Genomic DNA, 25,246 nt, shown 5'->3' on the forward strand with positions numbered 1-25,246 from the left:
GCGATTCTGAACTCTGCGATAACAAATGTGTAGGTTTTATTTTTATTTATTTTTTTTTATTTTGATTGGGGCGAAAGTGGGGTGATTGGAACTTTTATATTTTTAAACATAGTACATAGTAACATAGTTAGTAAGGCAGAAAAAAGACATTTGTCCATCCAGTTCAGCCTATATTCCATCATAATAAATCCCCAGATCTACGTCCTTCTACAGAACCTAATAATTGTATGATACAATATTGTTCTGCTCCAGGAAGACATCCAGGCCTCTCTTGAACCCCTCGACTGAGTTCGCCATCACCACCTCCTCAGGCAAGCAATTCCAGATTCTCACTGCCCTAACAGTAAAGAATCCTCTTCTATGTTGGTGGAAAAACCTTCTCTCCTCCAGACGCAAAGAATGCCCCCTTGTGCCCGTCACCTTCCTTGGTATAAACAGATCCTCAGCGAGATATTTGTATTGTCCCCTTATATACTTATACATGGTTATTAGATCGCCCCTCAGTCATCTTTTTTCTAGACTAAAAATCCTAATTTCGCTAATCTATCTGGGTATTGTAGTTCTCCCATCCCCTTTATTAATTTTGTTGCCCTCCTTTGTACTCTCTCTAGTTCCATTATATCCTTCCTGAGCACCGGTGCCCAAAACTGGACACAGTACTCCATGTGCAGTCTAACTAGGGATTTGTACAGAGGCAGTATAATGCTCTCATCATGTGTATCCAGACCTCTTTTAATGCACCCCATGATCCTGTTTGCCTTGGCAGCTGCTGCCTGGCACTGGCTGCTCCAGGTAAGTTTATCATTAACTAGGATCCCCAAGTCCTTCTCCCTGTCAGATTTACCCAGTGGTTTCCCGTTCAGTGTGTAATGGTGATATTGATTCCTTCTTCCCATGTGTATAACCTTACATTTATCATTGTTAAACCTCATCTGCCACCTTTCAGCCCAAGTTTCCAACTTATCCAGATCCATCTGTAGCAGAATACTATCTTCTCTTGTATTAACTGCTTTACATAGTTTTGTATCATCTGCAAATATCGATATTTTACTGTGTAAACCTTCTACCAGATCATTAATGAATATGTTGAAGAGAACAGGTCCCAATACCGACCCCTGCGGTACCCCACTGGTCACAGCGACCCAGTTAGAGACTATACCATTTATAACCACCCTCTGCTTTCTATCACTAAGCCAGTTACTAACCCATTTACACACATTTTCCCCCAGACCAAGCATTCTCATTTTGTGTACCAACCTCTTGTGCGGCACGGTATCAAACGCTTTGGAAAAATCGAGATAAACCACGTCCAATGACTCACCGTGGTCCAGCCTATAGCTTACCTCTTCATAAAAACTGATTAGATTGGTTTGACAGGAGCGATTTCTCATAAACCCATGCTGATATGGAGTTAAACAGTTATTCTCATTGAGATAATCCAGAATAACATCCCTCAGAAACCCTTCACATATATTACCAACAATTGAGGTTAGACTTACTGGCCTATAATTTCCAGGTTCACTTTTAGAGCCCTTTTTGAATATTGGCACCACATTTGCTATGCGCCAGTCCTGCGGAACAGACCCTGTCGCTATAGAGTCCCTAAAAATAAGAAATAATGGTTTATCTATTACATTACTTAGTTCTCTTAGTACTCGTGGGTGTATGCCATCCGGACCCGGAGATTTATCTATATTAATCTTATTTAGCCGGTTTCGCACCTCTTCTTGGGTTAGATTGGTGACTCTTAATATAGGGTTTTCATTGTTTCTTGGGATTTCACCTAGCATTTCATTTTCCACCGTGATTACCATGGAGAAGAAGGTGTTTAATATGTTAGCTTTTTCCTCGTCATCTACAACCATTCTTTCCTCACTATTTTTTAAGGGGCCTACATTTTCAGTTTTTATTCTTTTACTATTGATTATAGTAAATTTTTTAAATTTTGGCATGCTTCAATAGCCTCCATGGGAGGCTAGAAGCATGTACTACTCGTTCGCCTCTGCTACATAGAGGTGATGCACAGATCACCTCTATGCAGCAGAATTACAGGCTTGCTATGAGCGCCGACCACAGGGTGGCACTCATAGCAGTCTGCCATCAATAACCATAGAGGTATCGCAGAAACCTCTGGTTGTGATGGCAACGCAGCGATGGCCCCTAATCATGTGACTGGGGGTCAGCGTTGAGAGTATTTCCGGCCACACGGCCGGGAGCACTAGTTAAATGCCGCTGTCAGTTTGACAGCAGCATTCAACTAGTTATTGCGCGAGGGCGGATCGCGATTCCGCTCGCACCCATTGCGAGCACATGTCAGCTGTCGAAAACGGCTGGCATATCGTGGCTTTGAGGTAAGCTCACCGCCAGAGCCCACCTCAAAGCGGGGGATACTGCCAGCTGACAAGGGTTAATAGTTTATCAGCAATTTCTCATTTTTCTAACAAACTTTGCAAAACCATTTTTTTAGGGACCACATCACCTTTGAAATGACTTTGAGGGGTCTATATGACAGAAAATACCCAAAATCTGACACCATTCTAAAAACTGCACCCCTCAGTCCTCAAAACCGTTGAAGTTCATTAACTCTCCCGGTACTTCACAGGAACTGAAGCAATGTTTAAGGGAAAAATGAAAATGTAACTTTTTCCATGAAAATGTCAATTCAGCACGCCATGTCTCATTTTGAGGTCCACTGACATGTGAAAACAGCAGAAACACCTCATAAGTGACTCCATTTTAGAAAGTAACATAGTTAGTAAGGCCGAAAAAAGACATTTGTCCATCCAGTTCAGCCTATATTCCATCATAATAAATCCCCAGATCTACGTAGACCCCTTAAAGAATTTATCTAGGGGTGTAGTTATATTTTGAACCCACAGGGGTGCCTCACAAGAATCATAAATGTGACATTTTAGTTGTAAAAAAGAACTTTTTGTATTTGCTACAAATTTGTCAGGTACACAAGGGTTAAGTGAAACTATACCCCAAAATCTATTGCACAATGTCTCCCAAACGCAGTGCTGCCCAATATGCTGTCAGAAATTACTCTGGCCACACATCTGGGCTGAGAAGGAAGCCATAGATTTTGCTGGAATGGATTACGGGAGACATTTGCCGAACCCTGAAGTTGTCAAAACACCAGGCGCACACACTGTTGCTGGCCATCTTCCCTACCATGTTGTTTAGGCACAGTGGAGCTCAGAAAGAAGGGGGGGGGGGGGGGCATTTGGATTTGGGAGCGCAGAATACACTGACTTTTACTTGAGGGGACAGGATCTGTCGCTTTGCCATTCTTTGTTCTACCAGTAACGTGGGAACCCCCTATAGTTCCAGTGAAGGATGACGGACCTGATTGGGGGCTGGTTTTTTGAAGAATAAATTAGGATCTTTATTGGTAACATTTTGGGGTACATACCATATATACTCGTGTGTAAGCGCACCCCTTCCCCTTTAATTTTGCCACAAAAAAACTGGGAAAACTTAATGACTCGAGTATAAGCCTAGGGTGGGAAATGCAGCAGCTACCGGTAAATGTCAAAAGTAAAAATAGATACCAATAAAAGTAAATTGAGACATCAGCAGGTTGTGTTTTTGAATATCCATATTGAATCAGGAGCCCCATATAATGCTCCATAAAGTTTGATGGGCACCATAAGATGCTCCATATTAAAATATGCCCCATATAATCCCGTATAAAGGTTTATAATCGCCCCATAAGATGCTCCATAGACACATTTGCCCAATATAATGCTGCACAAATGTTTCTCCATAAAGATATTTGTCCCATATAGTGCTGCACAAACGTTTATTATGGCCCCATAAGATGCTCCATACAGACACTTGCCTCATGTAGTGCTGCACAAACGTTGATTATGGCCCCATAAGATGCTCCATACAGATACTTGCCCCATATAGTACTGCACAAACGTTATGGCCCCATAAGATGCTCCATACAGATACTTGCCCCATATAGTGCTGCACAAACGTTATGGCCCCATAAGATGCTCCATACAGACACTTGCCCCATATAGTACTGCACAAACGATATGGCTCCATAAGATGCTCCATACAGACACTTGCCCCATATAGTACTGCACAAACGATATGGCCCCATAAGATGCTCCATACAGACACTTGCCCCATATAGTGCTGCACAAACGTTATGGCCCCATAAGATGCTCCATACAGACACTTGCCCCATTTGCTGTTGCTAGGCCCCTGGCACTGTCAATATTCACCTGACTTCGTTCCGGCGCCGCTCCATCTTCAGCGTCTTGCACTGACGTTCAGACAGAGGGCGCGCACTAACCTCGTCATCGCGCCCTCTGACCTGAACGTCACTGCTGAAGACGGAGTGGCACCCGGAACGGGGTGCAGGTGAATATCGTGCAGCGATCCCCTCCCTGTTATACTCACCTGCTCCTGGCGCGCCACAGCTTCTTCCTGTACTCGGCGGTCACCGTTACCGCTCATTACAGTAATGAATATGCGGCTCCATCCCTATGGGAGGTGGAGCTGCATATTCATTACTGTACTGAGCGGTACCATGTGACCGCTGAGTACAGGAAGAAGCTGCCGGCGGGGGGGGGGGGGGGGGGGGGGGGGCGGCAAAAGATGTGCAGGGACCGTGCCAGGAGCAGGTGAGTATAATTAGACAGCCCCTGCTCCCCCTCCCTTGCCGACCCCTGGGTATGACTCGAGTATAAGCAGAGAGGGGGACTTTCAGCCCCCAAAAATGGGCTGAAAATCTCGGCTTATACTTGTGTATATACGGTAATAATTGCTTCCAGAATAAGGCTGGATTCTTGTGTTCTATGCTGAGCACATGCCCCTGGGTTTGTGTAAATCCCACAAAAATGTGATTCAGACGAATTCTCCCCCCAAAGGAACCACTCACAATGAGGCAGATGGAGACACTTCTTATTCCTTTTGGCGTCTTTTCCTGTTATAGTCATCATCAGTATGAAAAAACATCCATACCAGCATAGTTATTAAAAAGGTATAACGTATATTATGTATTTCTATCAAAAATAACATCAAAATAACACATATATATATATATATAATTTTTTTTTTTCCTTATAGGTATATTTGTGAGTAAAATGTAAATTGTTCTTTTAGTCTCTAAACTTGACATGTTTCAGAATTTCCAAGCAATATATATATTTTTTTTCTGAACAGGAAAAATGGTCAAAATTTAAAGAAAAAAAAACTGCTTTCAGACCTCAAATATGTAAAGAGAAAACAAGTTCATAATCATTTAGAAACAACAATACTCATGTTTTAACTCGGGAAGAGTTAAGAAATCAATATTTTTTGGAATAACCATGATTTTTAATCACAGCTTTCATGCGTCTTGTCATGCTTTCCACCAGTCTTTCACACTGCTTTTGGGTGACTTTACGCCACTCCTGGTACAAAAATTTAAGCAGTTCTTTGGCTGTTCATCTTCCTCTTGATTACATTCCAGAGGTTTTCAATGGGGTTCAGGTCTGAAGATTGAGCTAGCCATGACAAAGATTTGATGTGGTGGTCCTTCATCCTCACCTTAATTGACCTAGCTGTGTGGTCATGGCGCATTGTCCTGCAGGAAAAACTAGTCCTCGGAGTTGGGGAACATTGCCTGAGCAGAAGGACTCAACTGTTTTTCCAGGATAAACTTTTATTTGGCTTGATTCATACGTCCTTCGCAAAGATTAACCTGCCCAATTGCAGCCTTGCTGAAGCATCCCCAGATCCTCACCGAACCTCCAACAAATTTCAGTGAGTGCAAGACACTATGGCTTTTACGTCTCTCAAGGTCTCAGTCTAACCATTAGACGACCGGGTGTTGGGCAAAGCTTAAAATTAGACTCATCAGAGAAGATTACTTTACTCCAGTCCTCTATGGTCCAATCCTTATGGTCTTTGGCAAACTTCAGCCTGGCTCTCCTTTGCTTCTTATTGATGAAAGGCTTTTTTTCTTGCTATACATGACTTGAGCCCTGCCTCTAGGAGCCTGTTACGAACTGTTCTTGGCAAGCACTTCACCCCAGCTGCCATTTGCCATTACTTTTGTAGGTCACTTAATGTCATCCTGCGTTTGCTGAGTGACATTCGAATAAGATGAGTCATCCCGGTCAGTGGAGAGTCGTTTTCGTCCTCTGCCTGTCTGTAGCTTTGTTGTCCCCAATGTCTGCTGCTTGACCTTGTTGCAATGGACTGCAGTCTTAGAAATTTTAACCCCTTAATCCCATATGACGTACTATCCCGTCGAGGTGACCTGGGACTTAATTTCCAGTGACGGGATAGTACGTCATATGTAATAGGCCGCACTCATGGGGGGGAGCGCTGCCGATCGCGGCCGGGTGTCAGCTGACTATCGTAGCTGACATCCGGCATTGTGCCAGGAGCGGTCACGGACCACTCCTGGCTCATTATCCCCCGGAACACTACGATCAAACATGATCGCAGCGTTGCGGGGGCATAGAGAAGCATCGCGCAGGGAGGGGGCTCCCTGCGGGCTTCACTGAGACCCTCGGTACAAGGCGATGTGCTCACCTTGTACCGAGCGTCTCCTCCCTGCAGGCCCCGGATCCAAAATGGCCACGAGGCTACTTCCGGGTCCTGCAGGGAGGTGGCTTACAAGCGCCTGCTCAGAGCAGGCGCCTGTAAGCCTGGAGCACTGCCTGTCAAATCGTTGATCTGACAGTGCTCTGCAAAGAGTCAGATCAGCGATATATATTATTATATATTATATTATATATGTATTATAATGATGTTCCCCCTGGAACAATATGATAATGTAAAAAAATATATTTATTTAGATGTCTTAAAAAAAAAAAAAAAATCCTAAATAAAGAAAAAAAATATTCTTCCCATAAATACATTTCTTTATCTAAATAAAAAAAACATCCGTCCGTAAGGACCCGACCTATAAAACTGTCCCACTAGTTAACCCCTTCAGTGAACACCGTAAAAAAAGGCAAACGCTTTATCGTACCGCCGAACAAAAAGTGAAATAACGAGATCAAAAAGACGGATATAAATAACCATGGTACCGCTGAAAACGTCATCTTGTCCCACAAAAAACGAGCCGCCATACAGCATCGTCAGCGAAAAAATAAGTTATAGTCCTCAGAATAAAACAATGCAAATTTTTTTTCTATAAAATAGTTATCGTATAAAAGCGCCAAAACATAAAAAAAGATATACATGAGGTATTGCTGTAATGGTACTGACCCAAAGAATAAAACTGCATTATCAATTTTACCTAACATGGAAGAGTATAAACGCCCCCCACAAAAGTAGTTCATGAAAAGATGGTTTTTGGTCATTCTGCCTCACAAAAATTGGAATAAAAACCGATAAAAAATGTCACGTGCCCGAAAATGTTACCAATAAAAACGTCAACTCGTCCCGCAAAAAACGAGACCTCCTATGACTGTGGACCAAAATATGGAAAAATTATAGCTCTCAAAATGTGGAAGACGCAAAACCTATTTTTTGCAATAAAAAGCGTCTTTTAGTGTGTGACTGCTGCCAATCATAAAAATCTGCTAAAAAACACTCTATAAATAGTAAATCAAACCCCCCTTCATGACCCCCTTAGTTAGTGGAAAAATAAGAAAATAAAAACAATGTATTTATTTCCATTTCCCCAATAAAGGTGGGGTTAGGGTTGGGGCTAGGGTTAGGGATGGGGCTAAAGTTAGGGTTTGGGTTACATTTACGGTTGGGATTAGGGTTAGTGGTGTGTTGGGGTTAGGGGTGTGGTTGGGATTAGGCTTAGGGGTGTGGTTGGGATTAGGCTTAGGGGTGTGTTTGGGGTTAGGTTTCAGTTACAATTTGGGGTTTCCACTGTTTAGGCACATCAGGGCTCTCCAAACGCGAAATGGTGTCCGATCTCATTTCCAGCCAATTCTGCGTTGAAAAAGTAAAACGGTGCTCCCTCCCTTCCGAGCTCTCCCGTGCGCCCAAATAGGGGTTTACCCCAACATATGGGGTATCGGCGTACTCAGGACAAATGGGACAACAACTTTTGGGGTCCAATTTCTCCTGTTACCCTTGGAAAAATACAAAACTGGGGACTAAAAAATAATTTTAGTGGAAAAAAAAATGATTTTTTTATTTTCACGGTTCTTCGTTATAAACTGTAGTGAATCACTTGGGGGTTCAAAGCTCTCACAACACATCTAGATAAGTTCCTTGGGGGGGTCTAGTTTCCAATATGGGGTCACTTGTGGGGGGTTTCTACTGTTTAGGTACATCAGGGGCTCTGCAAATGCAATGTGACGCCTGCAGACCAATCCATCTAAGTCTGCATTCCAAATGGCGCTCCTTCCCTTTCAAGCTCTGCCATGCACCCAAACGGTGGTTCACCCCACATATGGGGTATCGGCGTACTCGGGACAAATTGGACAACTACTTTTGGGGTCCAATTTCTCCTTGGAAAAATACAAAACTGGGCTAAAAAATAATTTTTGTGGAAAAAAAAAATAGAATTTTAATTTTCACGGCTCTGCGTTATGAACTGTAGTGAAACACTTGGGGATTCAAAGCTCTCACCACACATCTAGATAAGTTCCTTAAGGGGTCTAACTTTCCAAAATGGTGTCACTTGTGGGGGGGGGTTTGTACTTTTTTACATCATGATTGGGTTGTGTTATAGCTTGAGGCTTTTATCCTTTTGATACAAATAAAATGATATGTTTTTGAACTCAACATTCATGTGGCCTGTCTAAAATTCCTTTTGGGAGGTCCTTGTGTGTCTATGATATTTGAATATGTTCTTTTCATTGACTTATGGACTAATATGTATACTGCATCACCAGTGTGTAGACAGCGGTGATAGGAGGCGAACGGTCCCTCGTCTCATCCCCTGAAGGGAAGATGGAGTTAGGGTGCCTGCACCGTCCTTTCTAATAGCCCCCCTCTGACCTTTAAGCTCCATCGCGTGGTGGGGGGCTGGGAGGGTTCCTGCAGCAGCAGCAGCATCCCAGGAACAGCGGACGCTGCAAAAAAATTTTTTGCCGTGGGCAGCACTACTCCGCGGGGATCCCGGCGCCTGGTCGCCTCTTAATCCTCGTGCAGGTCTGGGTAAATTTTGCTCCCGGCGTCTGCCGAGTCAGGCCGCAGGTGGAAGTCCCGCCCCTTCCGGTTGCGTCATCGGCCGTCGGATCCTGCCTCCCTCTCCCTGGACGAACACTGGGGGGAGAAAAATCTAGGCCCTGCCTCCCGCAACCCCGCAGTGAACATGGGGGGAAAAATTTAGGCTGGCTTCAGATCCCCATAGGCCGTGGACTGAAAACGCAGATATTTCTGGTGGGACCACCCACCAAAAAAGCGCTCCTTTTTAAGGGAACAGCGCGGTTGTGTTGCCCTGTGACAGGTTCCACAGGACGGACGTTGACACAGGACTGGGGTAAGTGCTACTCCCCCAGCCTGACAGCTGCCATATCTGTTTTTCTGCAGCCTATCTAAAACGCTGTTTATAGCATCAGCAGGGCCATGACTAGAAGGACCAAGTCTTACATGGTTTTATACACCGCATGTGTAGCCTATCGTTCCGCTTTTCCGCATGCCCAGAATAATCCTCTGGTAGGCCTATAATTCCGAACACGCTCAGGAACCCTCACCTGCGACCCAGGTAGAAACTGTAGTTTCTCCCCTGGAATGGGTCACGTCCTTGTCGCAAACTATAGCATCCCTAACCAAGGCAATTGAGTCCCTTCAAACCCCGGCTGGGGCCAGGGACAGCGGTTCTTCTACCTTGGCGAGGTCTTCCAGCTCATTGGAGCCTCCGGCCTGCAGGGGCCGCGCTCTTACTAGGCAGACACAGGGGGAGCGAACCCAAACAGCGTCTCCCGGTCCATCAGGTGCATCTGCATCCTTGAGTTCTGCCTCTCGTTCACCCGCACCAGCGGAGGTTAGTGAATATGGTTCAGACTACGATTGTTCCCTTGATTTTGAGGCACCTGATTATCAGGAGTCAGTAGACTGCCAAATTGAGGCAGTCAACCAAACCTTTGGGTATAGAGGATGAATCTACCTTGGCCTCGGGTCATAAGGTATCTTTCAAGAAGATCAAGCAGCCTCATAGGGTGTTTTCCACTCGCCCTGAGTTTGAGGACTTAGTACAACGTCATAGAGAGCGTCCGGACAGGCGATTCTCGGGACAAAAGGCTCTAAATATAAGATAGCCTTTCGCCCCTGAGCTGCGTAAGAAGTTGACAGAATCCCCGTTAGTAGATCCACTGGTTTCTCGTTTGGCCTCTGATACGCTGTTATCCCTTCCCAACGGCTCCTATATTAGGGACCCAACTGATCGGCTCATAGAAAGTTTGGCCCGTTCAGTTTTCGAGGCTTCAGGATCTGCCCTCTCGCTCTCTTTTGCGGCGACTTGGGTAGCTAAGGCCATGATATCTTGGTCAGAATCCTTTACTAAGGCTCTACAGGAGAGGGACCTACCGGCGGAATTGAAAGAGATGTCAAATCAGATAGCGCTAGCTGGGAGCAACCTGATCAACGCATCTTTGGATGCAGCGAATGGTGCGCTCTTTGGTTGAGAACATGGCGGGTGGATTCTACCTCGAAAAAATCCCTTACAACTCTACCATATCAAGGTGGTCGATTATTTGGTGAAAACCTGGATGAGCTAATTTCTGATATCACAGGGGAAAAAGCAATTTTCTCCCGCAGCAAAAGATTAAACAACCCTTTCGTCACCAGTTTCAGGCTCGTTTCAAATCCTTTCGTAACTCCAGGTGGACCCCAGCGTCAAACTCCGCTGGCCCAGGTCGACATAATCAGGACAGAGATCATCAGATCTCCTACAGGGCCAACCCGTTGGGAAGAATGCGGTCCCAGCTACCAAGGTCAAGAGGATCTAGGTCCCATAGGTTTTCGGCCAAATGACTGAAGGTGGTTTCCGATCGCCACCGACAGAGTAGGCTGCTGTCTACTCTTGTTTAATCAGTCCTGGCTCACAGTGGTTCACAACAGGTGGGTAAGAGAACTAGTGTCCTCATGGTACAAAACAGTTTCTCGGTCACCCCCCATGCCGGTTCTTTCCCTCCCATCTTCCCAGTTCAGAATCCCAGGTACAATCCCTGTTCAGAACTGTAGAATCCCTTTGGCTCTGCGGGGTCATCACTCCAGTCCCGAAGGAAGAGAGATTTCAGGGGTTTTATTCCAACCTGTTTATAGTCCCCAAAAAAGACGGATCTGTAAGGCCCATTCTGGACCTGAAAAGTTTAAACAGGTTTGTCAACATTCGTCACTTTCGAATGGAATCTCTCCCGTCGGTTATTGCGGCAATGGAAAAGGGAGAATTCTTAGCCTCAATAGATATTCAAGATGCTTATCTTCACATTCCCATGTTCCCTTCGCATCAAAAATTTCTACGTTTTGCCGTAGGCAGCCTACATTTTCAGTTCACAGCCTTACCTTTCGGGCTGACCACCGCACCCAGGGTATTTACAAAGGTCATGGCAGCAGTGGTGTCCATCCTGCATTCCCAGGGCATACTAGTCTTGCCATATCTAAACAACGTCCTTATCAAAGGGCCATCTTTTCGAGCCTGCGAGGAAAATGGCAGCATTACTCTGGATACTTTCTCGCCTAGGGTGGCTGGTGAATCTAAGGAAATCATCCCTTGTACCATCTCAGAAAATCTATTTTCTAGGGATGATGTTCAACACCTCACAAGGGTTGACAATCTTATCCTGGGACAAGGTCCTGACCCTCTGGCAAGAGGTGAGGATCCTTCCCTGGCCGATCTACCATACAATCCGGTTCTGCATGAGGGTCTTGGGAAGGATGGTGGCGGCAATAGAGGCAGTACCTTTTGCACAATTCCATCTCAGTCCACTCCAACATGCATTGTTGGCAGCATGGGACAAGAATCCGTATTCTCTCAACCTCAGGTACTGTCTGTCTCTCCAGGTCAGACATGCTCTTGCATTGTGGTCAACAAGCCCTTCTCTACGACAAGGGAAACCCTTTCCCCCAGCCCATTGGCTGGTAGTCACGAGAGACGCCAGTCTACTCGGTTGGGGAGCAGTGTTTTGCCTCCACACAGCCCAGGGACGCTGGTCCTTGCGGGAGTCAACCCTCCCGATCAATCTATTGGAGATTCGGGCATTTCGGCTGGCCCTGCAACATTTTCATCTTCTAACAGGCCGCCCTGTCCGGATTCAATCGGCTAATGCCACAGCGGTGGCCTACATAAATCATCAAGGGGGTACCTGCAGCAGGGCGGCCATGCACAAGGTAAAACAGGTCCTCGACTGGGCCGAGAAGAACCACTCTGTGATTTCGTCAGTCCACATCCTGGGCGAGGGAAAACTGGGCTGCAGATTTTCTCAGTCGTCAGGGCCTTGCATCCGGGGAGTGGTCTCTCCATGCCGAGGTGTTTCAGCAAATATGTCATTGCTGGGGAACCCCGGATGTGGACCTGATGGCTTCCAGAATGGATGCCAAAGTACCCAGGTTTGTTGCCCGGCATAGAGGTCCACAGGCATTTACAGTGGAAGCGTTGGTTCTACCTTGGAACCAGTTTCGTCTCCCATACTTGTTTCCCCCTCTGGCCCTGCTCCCGAAGCTAGTCAAGCAGGTCAAGAGAGAGGGAGTCCCAGCAATCCTGGTTGCTCCAGATTGGCCTCGTCGGTCATGATACACAGACCTAGTGCAGCTGCTCACAGAGGTTCCTTGGCGGCTTCCAGAATGCCCAGATCTACTCTCTCAGGGCCCGATCTACCACCAGAACTCAGGGCAGGGGTCCTGTGTTTAACGACCTGGATTCTTGGATTCTGACACAGGCCGGTTCCTCACAAAGGTTGCCGCTACCATGATTAGCGCCCGCAAATCCGTTTCGCCACGTATCTATCACCACACCTGAAAGGTCCTCTTCTTTTCATGGTGCAGAAAGCGTGGGCTTCCCCCACTACAGTACTCCATCCCTAACATTCTTGCTTTTCTCCAAGCTTGCATTCGGGGCTTGCACCAAATACTCTCAGAAGACAGATATCATCCTTGTCGGTTCTTTTTCAGCGCAGGATCGCCGTCAGTATACAAGTGAAAACTTTTCTGTAGGGAGTCGCTCACATGGTATCGCCTTACAAGGCTTCCCTGGATACTTGGGACCTTAACTTGGTCTTAAGTGCCTTGCAGGACGCTCCTTTTGAGCCTCTTCAGGACGTCTCTTTGACCTACCTTTCCTGGAAAATCGTGTTCTTGGTGGCCATAACTTCCATTAGGCGGGTATTAGAGCTGGCTGCTGTATCCTGCCGGTCTCCGTTTCTACGGTTCCATCAGGATAAGGTTGTGCTCAGGCCAGCACCCTCTTTTTTTTTTTTTTTTTTTTTTTTTTTTTAATTTTGCCAAAGGTGGTTTCCTCGTTTCACATTAACGAGGTAATTGTCTTACCTTCTGTTTCCCCAGTGCCAATGCACCGTTTTGAAAAGGCTCGAACGCTAGACCTAGTAAGAGCACATAGGAGGTACATTTCACGGACGGCACCTTTTCGGCAGACTGATGCGCTGTTTGTCCTCCCTGAGGGACGCAGGAAGGGACTCGCTGCTTCAAGATCCACCATGGCCAGGTGGATACGATCGGCTATTCAGGAGGCCTACTGCATCAAGGGCATGGTCGTTCCGGCCGGAATCAGAGCACACTCCGCTCGGGCAGTGGGGGCTTCCTAGGCGCTTCAGCACCAGGCTTTGGCAGAACAGGTTTACAAGGCAGCAACCTGGTTCAGTTTGCATACCTTTTCCAAACACTATAATTTCCATACTCAGACTTCTGCACATGCAAGTCTGGGTAGAAGGATTCTTCAGGCAGCGGTAGCGCACCTATAGGCGGCAGATGCCTGGATATTACTCTGGTGAGTCAATTTCCCACCCAGGAACTGCTTTAGGACATCCCACACTCCTGTGTCCCCCAATGAGGCAAAGGGGAAATAGGGATTTTTGTGTTACTCACCATAAGATCCTTTTCTCCGAGACGCTCATTGGGGGACACAGCTCCCTCCCTGTTAGCCAGATGGCTTTTTTGTGATTTGACTTTATCAGTCGGTAGGGTCATTTTCTAGACATGTTGTTTCTGTATTAATGCTCACTTTATTTGTTCTCCTACTGCTTTTTGCACCAAACTGGGTTTGCCTTCGGCCAGTGTCAGGGTGTATACGACGGAGGATGAGCGAAACCTTTTTTTAGGTTTACTTGGTGTCAGCCTCCTGGCAGCAGTAGCATACACCCACAGTCCTGTGTCCCCCAATGAGCGTCTCGGAGAAAAGACGCTACGGTGAGTAGCACAAAAATCCCTATTTTACCACTATCATGAAGCCCAATATGCCAGAATCACTGGGATCCGTTGAAGCGTTCCAGAGTTATAACCTCATAAAGGGACAGTAGTCATAATTTTAAAAATTGGCCCGGTCATTAACGTGCATGGCCCGGTCATTAACGTGCAAACCACTCATGGGGCTTAAGGAGTTAATGATGGAGGAAACATGGTGCTCACTGTCACTCTTACTAGTAAAGCCAGAATTGAGCTCTTCTTTTCCTGACTCAAGACTTTTCTGTTCAGCCACCGCCATTAGGGGCTTATCTACAGCTTTCTGTAATGCTGTAGATAAGCCCCCGATGTAACCGGAAAGATGAGAAAAACAAGTTAGATTATACTCACTCAGGTGCGGTACGGGTCCGATGGGCGTCGCAGGTGCGGGTCCGGCGCCTCCCATCTTCATGCGATGACATCCTCTTCCTTCTGTCGCGGCTCCTGCGCAGGCGTCTTTCTCTGCCCTGTTGAGGGCAGGGCAGAGCAAAGTACTGCAGTGCGCAGGCGCCGGGAAAGGTCAGAGGCCAGGTGCCTGCACACCTCCGTACTTTACTCTGCCCTCAACATGGCAAATCAGTACCTCTGCGCAGGAGCCGCGACAAAAAGAGGAGGCCGTCATCGTATGAAGATGGGAGGCGCCGGACCTGGACCTCCCCTGGGTAAGTATAATCTAACTTGTTTTTTTTTTGACCTTTCAGGTTACCTCGGGGGGCTTATCTACAGCATTACAGAATGCTGTAGGTAAGCCCTAATGGCGGTGGCCGCATCTTGCATATGAAAAATGAGGTGACAGATTCCCTTTAAGTTATTTTTTCATTCCTATTACTTTTGGGGTATTACTAGCACTTGTTTTGCCATCCAGCTTGGTCTGTTGCAAGAGGATTGTGAACAGGACTGTTTTTAATACATTCATTAGTTAAATAAAATTTGGTTCAGGTGATCAACTAATCAGAAGCACATTAAGTAGAATGAGGTGTACTCTGGTTGGAATTCAACTGACACTGGAATGGAATGGCTGGCAGATATGTAGAAAAGATGATTTTTGTAAAACTGTGCAGTGGTCTCTTAATTTTTGCCAGAGCTGTATAAGCAACTAAATATTGTCAGTTGACTGATAAATGTGTTGCAGTCATCAATAACGTTGCTTCTGGTACAATGGACTTGAAAAGGCACAAGATAAATTCTTGACCATTTTTTTGTCCCCTCACTTTTCTCATACACAATGGAAAGAAATGACATTTTCTTTTTCCTTTTAGTTTTTATATGCCTAGATCATTTGTATTTTGTTTTAAATTAGGCAGTTATATATAATTCTTGTACATTTGTAGAAGCCTTTTTCTAACCTTTTTACATTCTTTAGGCCATTGCTGGACTTAACGGAATGCAGTTGGGCGACAAAAAACTTCTTGTGCAAAGAGCAAGTGTTGGTGCAAAGAATGCTACATTGGTAAGTCTTTAAATCTTTTGCTGCCAAGGGTTTTCAACATCTTATGGTATGCCTTTGTTAGCCAGGTAAATTTTCACATTTTAGTGTGCATAAATAAAACCTGTATAAATGATACTAACATGCAATAACTATAATTATTTTCTGAAAATGACATTTTTAATAGTGGCTACAAGTGACCCATAACATAAAATAATAGATCACTCCTAAAAGATATTTAACATGTACAAATTCCATACATACCACCTAATCGTACAACTGCATTTTATATATCTTTAAAACTGGGAAGACCTCTGTTTTTACATTTGAAAATTCGCTTTAGCAACAACACTGAAATGTCCTTGTGCATCTGTGTGCTGATTTATTAACCCCTTTAAAACTATCGCATTCATGTACGTGGTTGCAGGTGGGATCGTGTGTGGAGACTACTCTGGAGCGGAGCACCCTCCGCACACTGCAGATACCAACTCTATAAAATAGTCTGCGTTTGTCTCCAATAGCCAGGGCCAGAGATGAGCTTCTGTCTGTTAACCATTTGAACGCCACTGTCAATATCTGACAGCTGCATTAAAATAGAATTTGCATTATTGCTTGAACTTACTGGTTCTCAACATTTCCTGGTGATGTGACTGGGGGGAGCACCGATGGGTTTGTTAGGTTGAACAATTAATAAATGTTCACTTAGTTGCCTACTCCTGGCCTAGTGGATATTGATCAGGAGCTCACTAAAGAAATAAAACATATGACACACACAGTCAGATGTAAATTCTCCTTGATCAATCTATGGCTCAGCTCCAAGAACTTTATTCAGTCAGGACACAGATTTATATATCCCCTGTAAGGGGGCTCGGTTAGCTTTAAAATGGGAGTGATAGGATGTATTCCATTGGTTAGTGGGTTGGGCAATGAGCAAGTCCATGGGCGGATCCATGAGGTCATCAGGGTGGGTTGGTCCATGAGGTCATCAAGGTGGGAGTCACTGTGGGTTGGTCCATGAGGTCATCAGGGTGGGCGTCATCTTGGATATCAGCACATGGTGTGCGGATACAGGAAATGGCAGCCATCTTTAGGGTCTCACTTTGATCTTAGAAAGCTTATGCAAGGTTAAACAATACACGTTATGGGTCACTTCTCTCAACCTCTTATGTCTTGAGGTTAATTAAGTATTTGATCTTATGGCTCTCCTCAACAGGTTACTGTGTCAGCCAAGGGCCTGCTGATGACAGCCCCCTGTCACCGCTAACTGGGCACTCCTCCGATGCTCAGCTACGTGCTGAACTTCAAAGTAGACAGATTTACACTGTATACAGCAATATTGTAGTATTGTCATATGTAAGCATTATTGTAGTATTGCCAAATGTAAGTACCGTATATGCTCGATTATAAGGCTGCTTTCACACATTAGGTTTTTGCCGTCAGGCTGAATCCGGCGAATTTTGAAGGAAAAAAAAAAAAAACGGTTCCGGCAAAAGTTGCCGCTGGATCTGTATTTTTCACATAGACTTGTATTGGAGAAGGATTGCCTCACGTTTCATCTGTTTTTTGCTGGATCCGTCGAAAATTGGTTTTCCGGTGCCCAGAGAAAACGGACATAGTAACATTTTTTGTGTCCGTCAAAAAACCGGACAGATGGATCCAGCAGCGTCCGGCGTTTTCTATAATGGAAGCCTGTGGCGCCGGATCCATCAAATGACTGAATCCGGCGATGGATTTCATTTTTTTTTTCAAGTTGAGCATGCACCGTAGCAGCATTTCCCATTCTGGTCCCTCTCTCCAGAACCATACCCGTAGAATCCATCCGGCGAAAAAAATGGATCCATCTCATCAGTTTTTCACAATTTGCAACTGATCCGTTTTTTGTTTTTTTTAAATTCGATGGATTCAGCCTGACGGCTAAAACCTGATGTGTGAAAGCAGCCAAAGCTGAGATTTTCAGCCCATTTTTTTTTAGGCTGAAAGTGCCCCTCTTGACTTATACTCGAGTCATTTTCATAGGGGTCTGCGGGGAAGTGGCGGCTGTCACAACATACTCTCCTGCTCCAGGCACGGTCCCTTCTTCTCAGATTGTCTCTTACACCAGCAGCTTGTTCCTGTATTCAGCGGTCATGTGGTACCACTCATTAAAGTAATGAATATGGACACGACTCCACTCCCATAGGGGTGGAGCGCATATTCATTACTTTAAAAAGTGGTATCATGTGACCGCTAAACACAGCAACAAGCTACCTGCGCCAGAGACCATCGGAGAAGCAGGGACCACGCCGGGAGGGTGAGTGACGGGGAGAGTGAGTATGACGGGGGAGGGTGAGCCATGCAATATTCACCTGTCCCCGTTCCACAGCCAGGCTCCATCTTCCTCGTCCTCTGGCTGTGACGTTCAGGTCAGAGGGCACGATGACGTGGTTAGTGCGCGTCCTCTGCCTGAACAGTCACAGCAGAGACCCGAAAGACACAGCGGTATCGCAAGTGCCGGGGGCCTGAGCAAAGAGAGGAAAATGTTGGGGTTTTTTTTTGTTTTTTTTTTAATCGCAACATATGGTGCATAATGATATGGAGCATCTTATGGGGCCATCAACCTTTATGCAGCATTATATACGGCATAATATTCTATGTAGCAACCTTTGGAGCCATCATTAACCTTTTATGCAGCATTATATGGGGCATATATTTATATGGAGCCCCTTATGGGGCCCATCATGAACTGTATTGAGCATTATATGGGGCTCCTGATTCAATGTGGATATTCAAAAACACTTAACTTACTGATGTCTCGATCAATTTTACTTTTATTGGTATCTATTTTTATTTGAAATATACCAGTAGCTGCTGCATTTTCCCACCCTAGTCTCGAGTCAGTAAGTTTTCCCAGTTTTTTGTGGCAAAATTAGGGGTCTCGGCTTATACTCTGGTCGGCTTATACTAGAGTATATACGGTGTTGAGTCCTCTTCCGTCCCTGGCTTCCTGGATTGAGGAATCCAAGTAAATGACACGCAGCACAAAGGTTGTGTGTTCATAAACAGGGGTAGCCCCGGAGCACGCCTGCCTCGCTGGGTGCTGTCCCTTCTTTATATAGTAAAAAGTTTAGGCATTTACAGACATGCTCACAGAAAATATAACAAATATAAATGCCCCAATTAAAGTATAATCACCGACTAAAGCATTACATAAACAAATAATTACAATACACAATAAAACGTACCATTTATTAATCTTACTGATAAAAATGACAACACTCACAACCTAAAAACGTCTACTATTAGGCTGACAAAAAGATACAGGGTGCACTCAGAACCTATTAAATAACCATCTTACCCTACCGTGCCGCGGAGGTTGGCACCCTAAAAGTCCTGCGCAATGGCGCCCCCGCTCACCGAAGACTCGCCCTAACTCACCCTGGAACACCCTCAAGTGAGGAAGATAGACAACCAGCAGACCATACAAACAGACAAACAAACAAAAAATGCAATTGGAGATGCAAAAAACAGTAAGTGCACATATGCTATAAAAGATTAGCACATATCAAGCAGAAAATTGCACTTATCCCCGTACGGCCTATAGCCTTAATATAGGATTAGACTGTACCTAAATACATGCTACCTGCCTGCGGGGGTTGGCACCCTATAATCCTGCGCAAATGGCGCCCCCGCTCTCGTCGTCTGGCCCTGATACGCCCTAATACTGCCAATTGGCAACCAGACCGAAAAAAATACACAAAAAGCAGTCCGCATGTACAGTCACCAATTAGGTAAACTATACCACCTAACCAAAAAACAAAAAACAAAACATCCCCAATAACACAAACATATAGACAAAACCCAATATATACATCTCAATATACATATCCCAGTATGTTCATCTCGACGCGTTTCCCCGAGGTCGGTTCATCAGGAGACATACTAAAAAGATTACACTTATCTGAGTGACGGGTAGAGGAAAAATCACTCAAGGAGGTGTACGGTAGAGCAGTGGGGAACAGTGTCCATCCCTGACCGCAGGTTACAATCAGCCTTACACACAGCGATTTCGCAGTGCTTTAAATACAATCGCACTCACCCCCTCATGGTGCTAATCAGCGCTTCCTGACCGACGCTGAATCAATCACTTCCGGGTCTTATTTCTTAAAGGGTAACTCATTTATGCGCAAATGCATGGCGCCCTACGTCAGCGCTTCAGCCGAAACGCAAATGCGTCTCAGCTCGCGCATGCCCCGTTAGTCTTCCAGGGTCAACATAAACGCATATCGCTCTTTTTATGTTGACCCTGGAAGACTAACGGGGCATGCGTGAGCTGAGACGCATTTGCGTTTCGGCTGAAGCGCTGACGTAGGGCGCCATGCATTTGCGCATAAATGAGTTACCCTTTAAGAAATAAGACCCGGAAGTGATTGATTCAGCGTCGGTCAGGAAGCGCTGATTAGCACCATGAGGGGGTGAGTGCGATTGTATTTAAAGCACTGCGAAATCGCTGTGTGTAAGGCTGATTGTAACCTGCGGTCAGGGATGGACACTGTTCCCCACTGCTCTACCGTACACCTCCTTGAGTGATTTTTCCTCTACCCGTCACTCAGATAAGTGTAATCTTTTTAGTATGTCTCCTGATGAACCGACCTCGGGGAAACGCGTCGAGATGAACATACTGGGATATGTATATTGAGATGTATATATTGGGTTTTGTCTATATGTTTGTGTTATTGGGGATGTTTTGTTTTTTGTTTTTTGGTTAGGTGGTATAGTTTACCTAATTGGTGACTGTACATGCGGACTGCTTTTTGTGTATTTTTTTCGGTCTGGTTGCCAATTGGCAGTATTAGGGCGTATCAGGGCCAGACGACGAGAGCGGGGGCGCCATTTGCGCAGGATTATAGGGTGCCAACCCCCGCAGGCAGGTAGCATGTATTTAGGTACAGTCTAATCCTATATTAAGGCTATAGGCCGTACGGGGATAAGTGCAATTTTCTGCTTGATATGTGCTAATCTTTTATAGCATATGTGCACTTACTGTTTTTTGCATCTCCAATTGCATTTTTTGTTTGTTTGTCTGTTTGTATGGTCTGCTGGTTGTCTATCTTCCTCACTTGAGGGTGTTCCAGGGTGAGTTAGGGCGAGTCTTCGGTGAGCGGGGGCGCCATTGCGCAGGACTTTTAGGGTGCCAACCTCCGCGGCAAGGTAGGGTAAGATGGTTATTTAATAGGTTCTGAGTGCACCCTGTATCTTTTTGTCAGCCTAATAGTAGACGTTTTTAGGTTGTGAGTGTTGTCATTTTTATCAGTAAGATTAATAAATGGTACGTTTTATTGTGTATTGTAATTATTTGTTTATGTAATGATTTACAGACATGCGCACAAGCGCTCATATTTCATAATCACTTACAAAGCAAATCTATACTAGTGAAAAGTTACAATATCTGGTATGTGGGTGAAAGGCTACAATATCAAGGAGAAATGCGCGCGTGATTACTTCTATAAAAGGAAATGTCAAGTTTGCTGTGCAGAAGCAGATTTCATCTGGGAGACAAAATGGATCCTTTGGTTCAGTCTGGTCTCCACAATTCCCCCCTTTGACATATTCTTTTATAATTTGTCATAAATTTTTGCATGAAGCTTGTGCATTTTCTTCTTTATGCGGCAGTATACTAAAATATAAAAGAAAATTAGTACGGCAATAATAAACTTTATACTCTTGCATCTATTACACAAAATTTATTTGTGCATACTGAGATACCCTTGAGTACAATCTTGAATAACACATATATGATTACAATAATCATAACTATATGTATTATGCTCTGCATAATCCCGGCAACCCACCCACCGATCCCTCTGAACCAGTTGGCTGGGTTAAGAAAAGAAAAGGTATCTGACCACCAGCTATCCTTATTCTGGTCATTGTCTTTGTCATACTGATCTCTGAGTCGTTGTACGTCCTTTAATTTGAATGTCATACTCATAGTACTATTCGGGTCTATATAATGACAGCAGGTGGGTCCGATGATTTGACACATACCCCCTTGTGAGGCAGTTAGGTAATCCAATACCAGGGTATGTTGGTTAGTGACTATTATAAGCTGATTCTGTACAGCTATACTAGTATTTAATATATCCAATATATCCCAGATCTGATCATCTAGATAATCCGTGGCTCTAACTAATTTATCCCACATTTGTGTTAACATAGGATAAATAAAAATGGTACTAGCAATTTTGTTGGGAATTCCCATTTGTACTATATGCGGCCTCCCCGAGGGACGTGGTGAGTTATCTGCAGCTCTTTTATACAGTGTGTGCTTGGGCACGGCTTGCATATTCACTTGTTTATTTGAAATTATGAAAGTAGCTGGGGTTAGGCGTCCTAATGTACAAGTACCCTTTATACCTACGGGAAGCCATTTATATGCTCCTTCTCCGCATATCCAAAATGTACCCTCAGGCAGATCCCACAAAGCTGAGTGCTGCAATACCAATCTGTGAGCCAAATCCACAAAACTAGATACATTTTGAAGTATACACCAAGAGGGTTTTTGTCCCAATGGGCTACAGTACCCGGCTGCGGGATTACCACATACATGCATTCCGTTGACATACTCATTGGATTCATTACAAACCAGGTTCCCCGGCTTACTTGTACAACTGTTTGCATCACCTTGGGGGAACAACTCAGAATGTTCCCATTTTCTATTATGTATGTATCTTTCCAATACTACAGGTTTGAAAGCATCAGAGGGAGGGGCGGTTGTACTGAAACTGAGCTGTAGATTTTCTGTGGGGACCTGTCCTAAATTAGTTAATCCAGTCTTATTCCTAGGGACCCAGGCCCCACCCTTATAGGCCAAATATTGTAGATGTGTACTACTCCCTGAGAGATTACCCTGCCACCAAGGAAATTCTACCCATCCCACAATTGGTATGGCGATTGTAGTATTCCATAGCCTAGTATTACCAGTTTGGTTGTTGGCCAGGTTGTCTGAACAATTAGGCCAAGCGAATATTTCTTCTGCTGACACGGGAACTGCTAGAAAAGGTATACTTGTGGCTGATACCGGCGAATGGGTACAGATCCAACAATCTGTCAGGGTTTGTGTATTGTTTAACAAGTCGTGCACTAATTTTCTATGATGTTGTACGAATCTATTGTTCAAAGGGGCTAAAGAATTTAGTCTTTCCCATGCCTTCGTTGTGGTTAACATTATTAACATCAATATCATGAGTTTTATACTGCTTTTTTGCAATGGCTTGCATGTATCCATGATGCCTTTCCTTCAAGCTTGACTGATGTAGGTGTTGTCAATAGGACTTGGAAGGGTCCGTCAAATCTTGGTTCAAGAGCCTTTCTGGTGTGTCTTTTTATATAGACTTGATCACCTGGTTCCAACTTGTGACTTCCTTCAGTGTTGTCAGGATCTGGAAGGGAAGCAAAAACTTGTGCATGCACCTTAGTTAATTGTTTCTGAAGATTTTGCACATAGGAAGTCAGTGATTCAATATTTAACACAAGTTGCTGTGGAAAATAACATCCTAAATTGGCAGTCCTGCCAAACAAAATTTCATATGGAGACAGTTTAGTCTTACCCCTTGGGGTATTGCGTATTGAGTAAAGGGCCAGTGGAAGGCATTCTGTCCAAGGCTTTCCTGTTTCAGCCATGGCTTTCTGTATTTTTAATTTTAAAGTTCCATTCATGCGTTCTACCTTACCAGAACTTTGAGGATGATACGGAGTGTGTAACTGACTTTCAACACCCAACATTTTTAGTACATTTTGAAATATTTCTCCCGTGAAATGAGTACCCCTATCTGACTCGATCACTTCAGGGAGACCATAACGGGGCACCAGTTCGGTAACTAGCTTTACAGCAGTGTTTTTAGCTGAAGCCTTCCGAACTGGATAGGCCTCTGGCCACCCCGAGAACATGTCCACACACACCAACACATACTCATACCCATTACTCTTTGGCAGCTGGATAAAGTCTATCTGCAACCGTTGAAACGGGTAGAGAGGTCGGACGTGGTGCTTCATAGGGGTCTTTGCTGTCTGTCCGGGATTATGTGTCAGGCATATAGCGCATGCAGCACAATAGTCTCTTGCGTAGTTGCCAAAACCTGGAGCCAACCAGACTTGCTTTGCCAGTAGTGTCATTGCATTTGCAGACACATGCGTAGGGTGATGTAATCCACCAACTACAATCGGGTACCAGGCTCTAGGTAGACATATTAGTCCATCTTTCTTCCAAATTCCCGCTTGTTCTTCTGCCCCTTCCTTTTTCCACCTGTCCCTCTCCTCTTCTCCTGCATCTTCCTGTGCTTGTCTCAGTCTATCTTCAGTATTTTCTGTGAGGTTTACAGTATGGACCTGTTGTAAGGGTTTGACTGCTGCTGCTTTATCAGCCCTATCATTTCCCCTAGATTCCCTAGTGTCGAGTCTCACATGTGCAGCTACCTTGATTACTGCTACTTCTTTTGTTTCTTGTGCAGCCTCTAAGATCTGTTTGATCAGAGAAGCATGTTTTACAGGTTGTCCTGACGCTGTCATGTAACCTCTAGCTCTCCAGATTACTCCAAAATCAAACACAATACCATGTGCATACCTAGAATCAGTGTATATATTAGCTGTCTGATTCTCAGCTATTTTTAGAGCTTCAATCAATGCTGTTAGTTCTGCTTCTTGTGCAGATTGTTTCGGTGGAAGCGGTTCTGCTTTGAGAGTTTCGGATTCTGACACAACTGCATACCCTGTATGGAAGTTACCTGTGTCATCTGCAAACCTACTACCATCTATAAACAGCTCTAAATCTGGATTTTGAAGTGGTGTTTCGGATACATTGGGTAAGCCTACCGTTTCTTGTAAAATGAGCTCTGTACAATCATGTGTATCTGTAGGGAAAAAATTTGCATGTGGATCAGTGTCCTTATTCCCCCCTTTAGACTCGAGAGGTAGCAGTGTAGCTAAATTGAGAGTCTGAAGCCTTGCAAATGTGATAGTAGAGGGGAGCAGCAAAGAACACTGCAGCCGCAAATGTCTGGCCATGGAAATGTGTTTTGGTTGAACCTGGTTTAATATCCCATAAACATCATGTGTAGTTTGAACTGTGAGTGGATGCTCTAGGACAATTTCTGATGCTTTGTCCAACAATAGTGAGACAGCAACAACTACACGTACACAGGTTGGCGCTGCTCTAGCTACGGGATCTAACCTTGCTGAAAGATATGCAATTGGTCTTTGTTTCCCTGCATGCTTCTGGGTAAGAACTCCTGTAGCATGGGAATCAACTTCTGCAGCCATAAGCTGAAATGGTTTGGTGTAGTCTGGTAGCCCTAACGCTGGAGCTGAAACAAGGGCATCTTTTAATTGTTGGAACGAAATCTGACCTTCTTTTGTCAACATGTAAGGTTCACTTTTTACACAGTCATACAGTGGTTGCATTAGTTGACTGGCATGTATAATCCATTGTCTACAATGAGACACTATTCCTAAAAATGCTCGTAGCTGTTT

At 44.7% G+C, this 25,246-nt stretch overlaps 1 protein-coding gene across 2 annotated transcripts in view; it reads left to right on the top strand.

Moving 5' to 3' along the window:
• U2AF2 (U2 small nuclear RNA auxiliary factor 2) overlaps positions 1-25,246 on the top strand; it is a 180,027-nt gene that overhangs the window by 113,110 nt on the left and 41,671 nt on the right. For both annotated transcript variants that reach the window (XM_069743087.1, XM_069743088.1), the window contains exon 9: positions 15,680-15,766. In XM_069743087.1, the coding sequence (XP_069599188.1) occupies positions 15,680-15,766 (87 nt within the window). The remainder of the gene's footprint in view (positions 1-15,679; positions 15,767-25,246) is intronic.

This window comes from Ranitomeya imitator, chromosome 10, assembly GCF_032444005.1.
Source record: "Ranitomeya imitator isolate aRanImi1 chromosome 10, aRanImi1.pri, whole genome shotgun sequence".
Classification (NCBI taxonomy): Eukaryota; Metazoa; Chordata; class Amphibia; order Anura; family Dendrobatidae; genus Ranitomeya; species Ranitomeya imitator.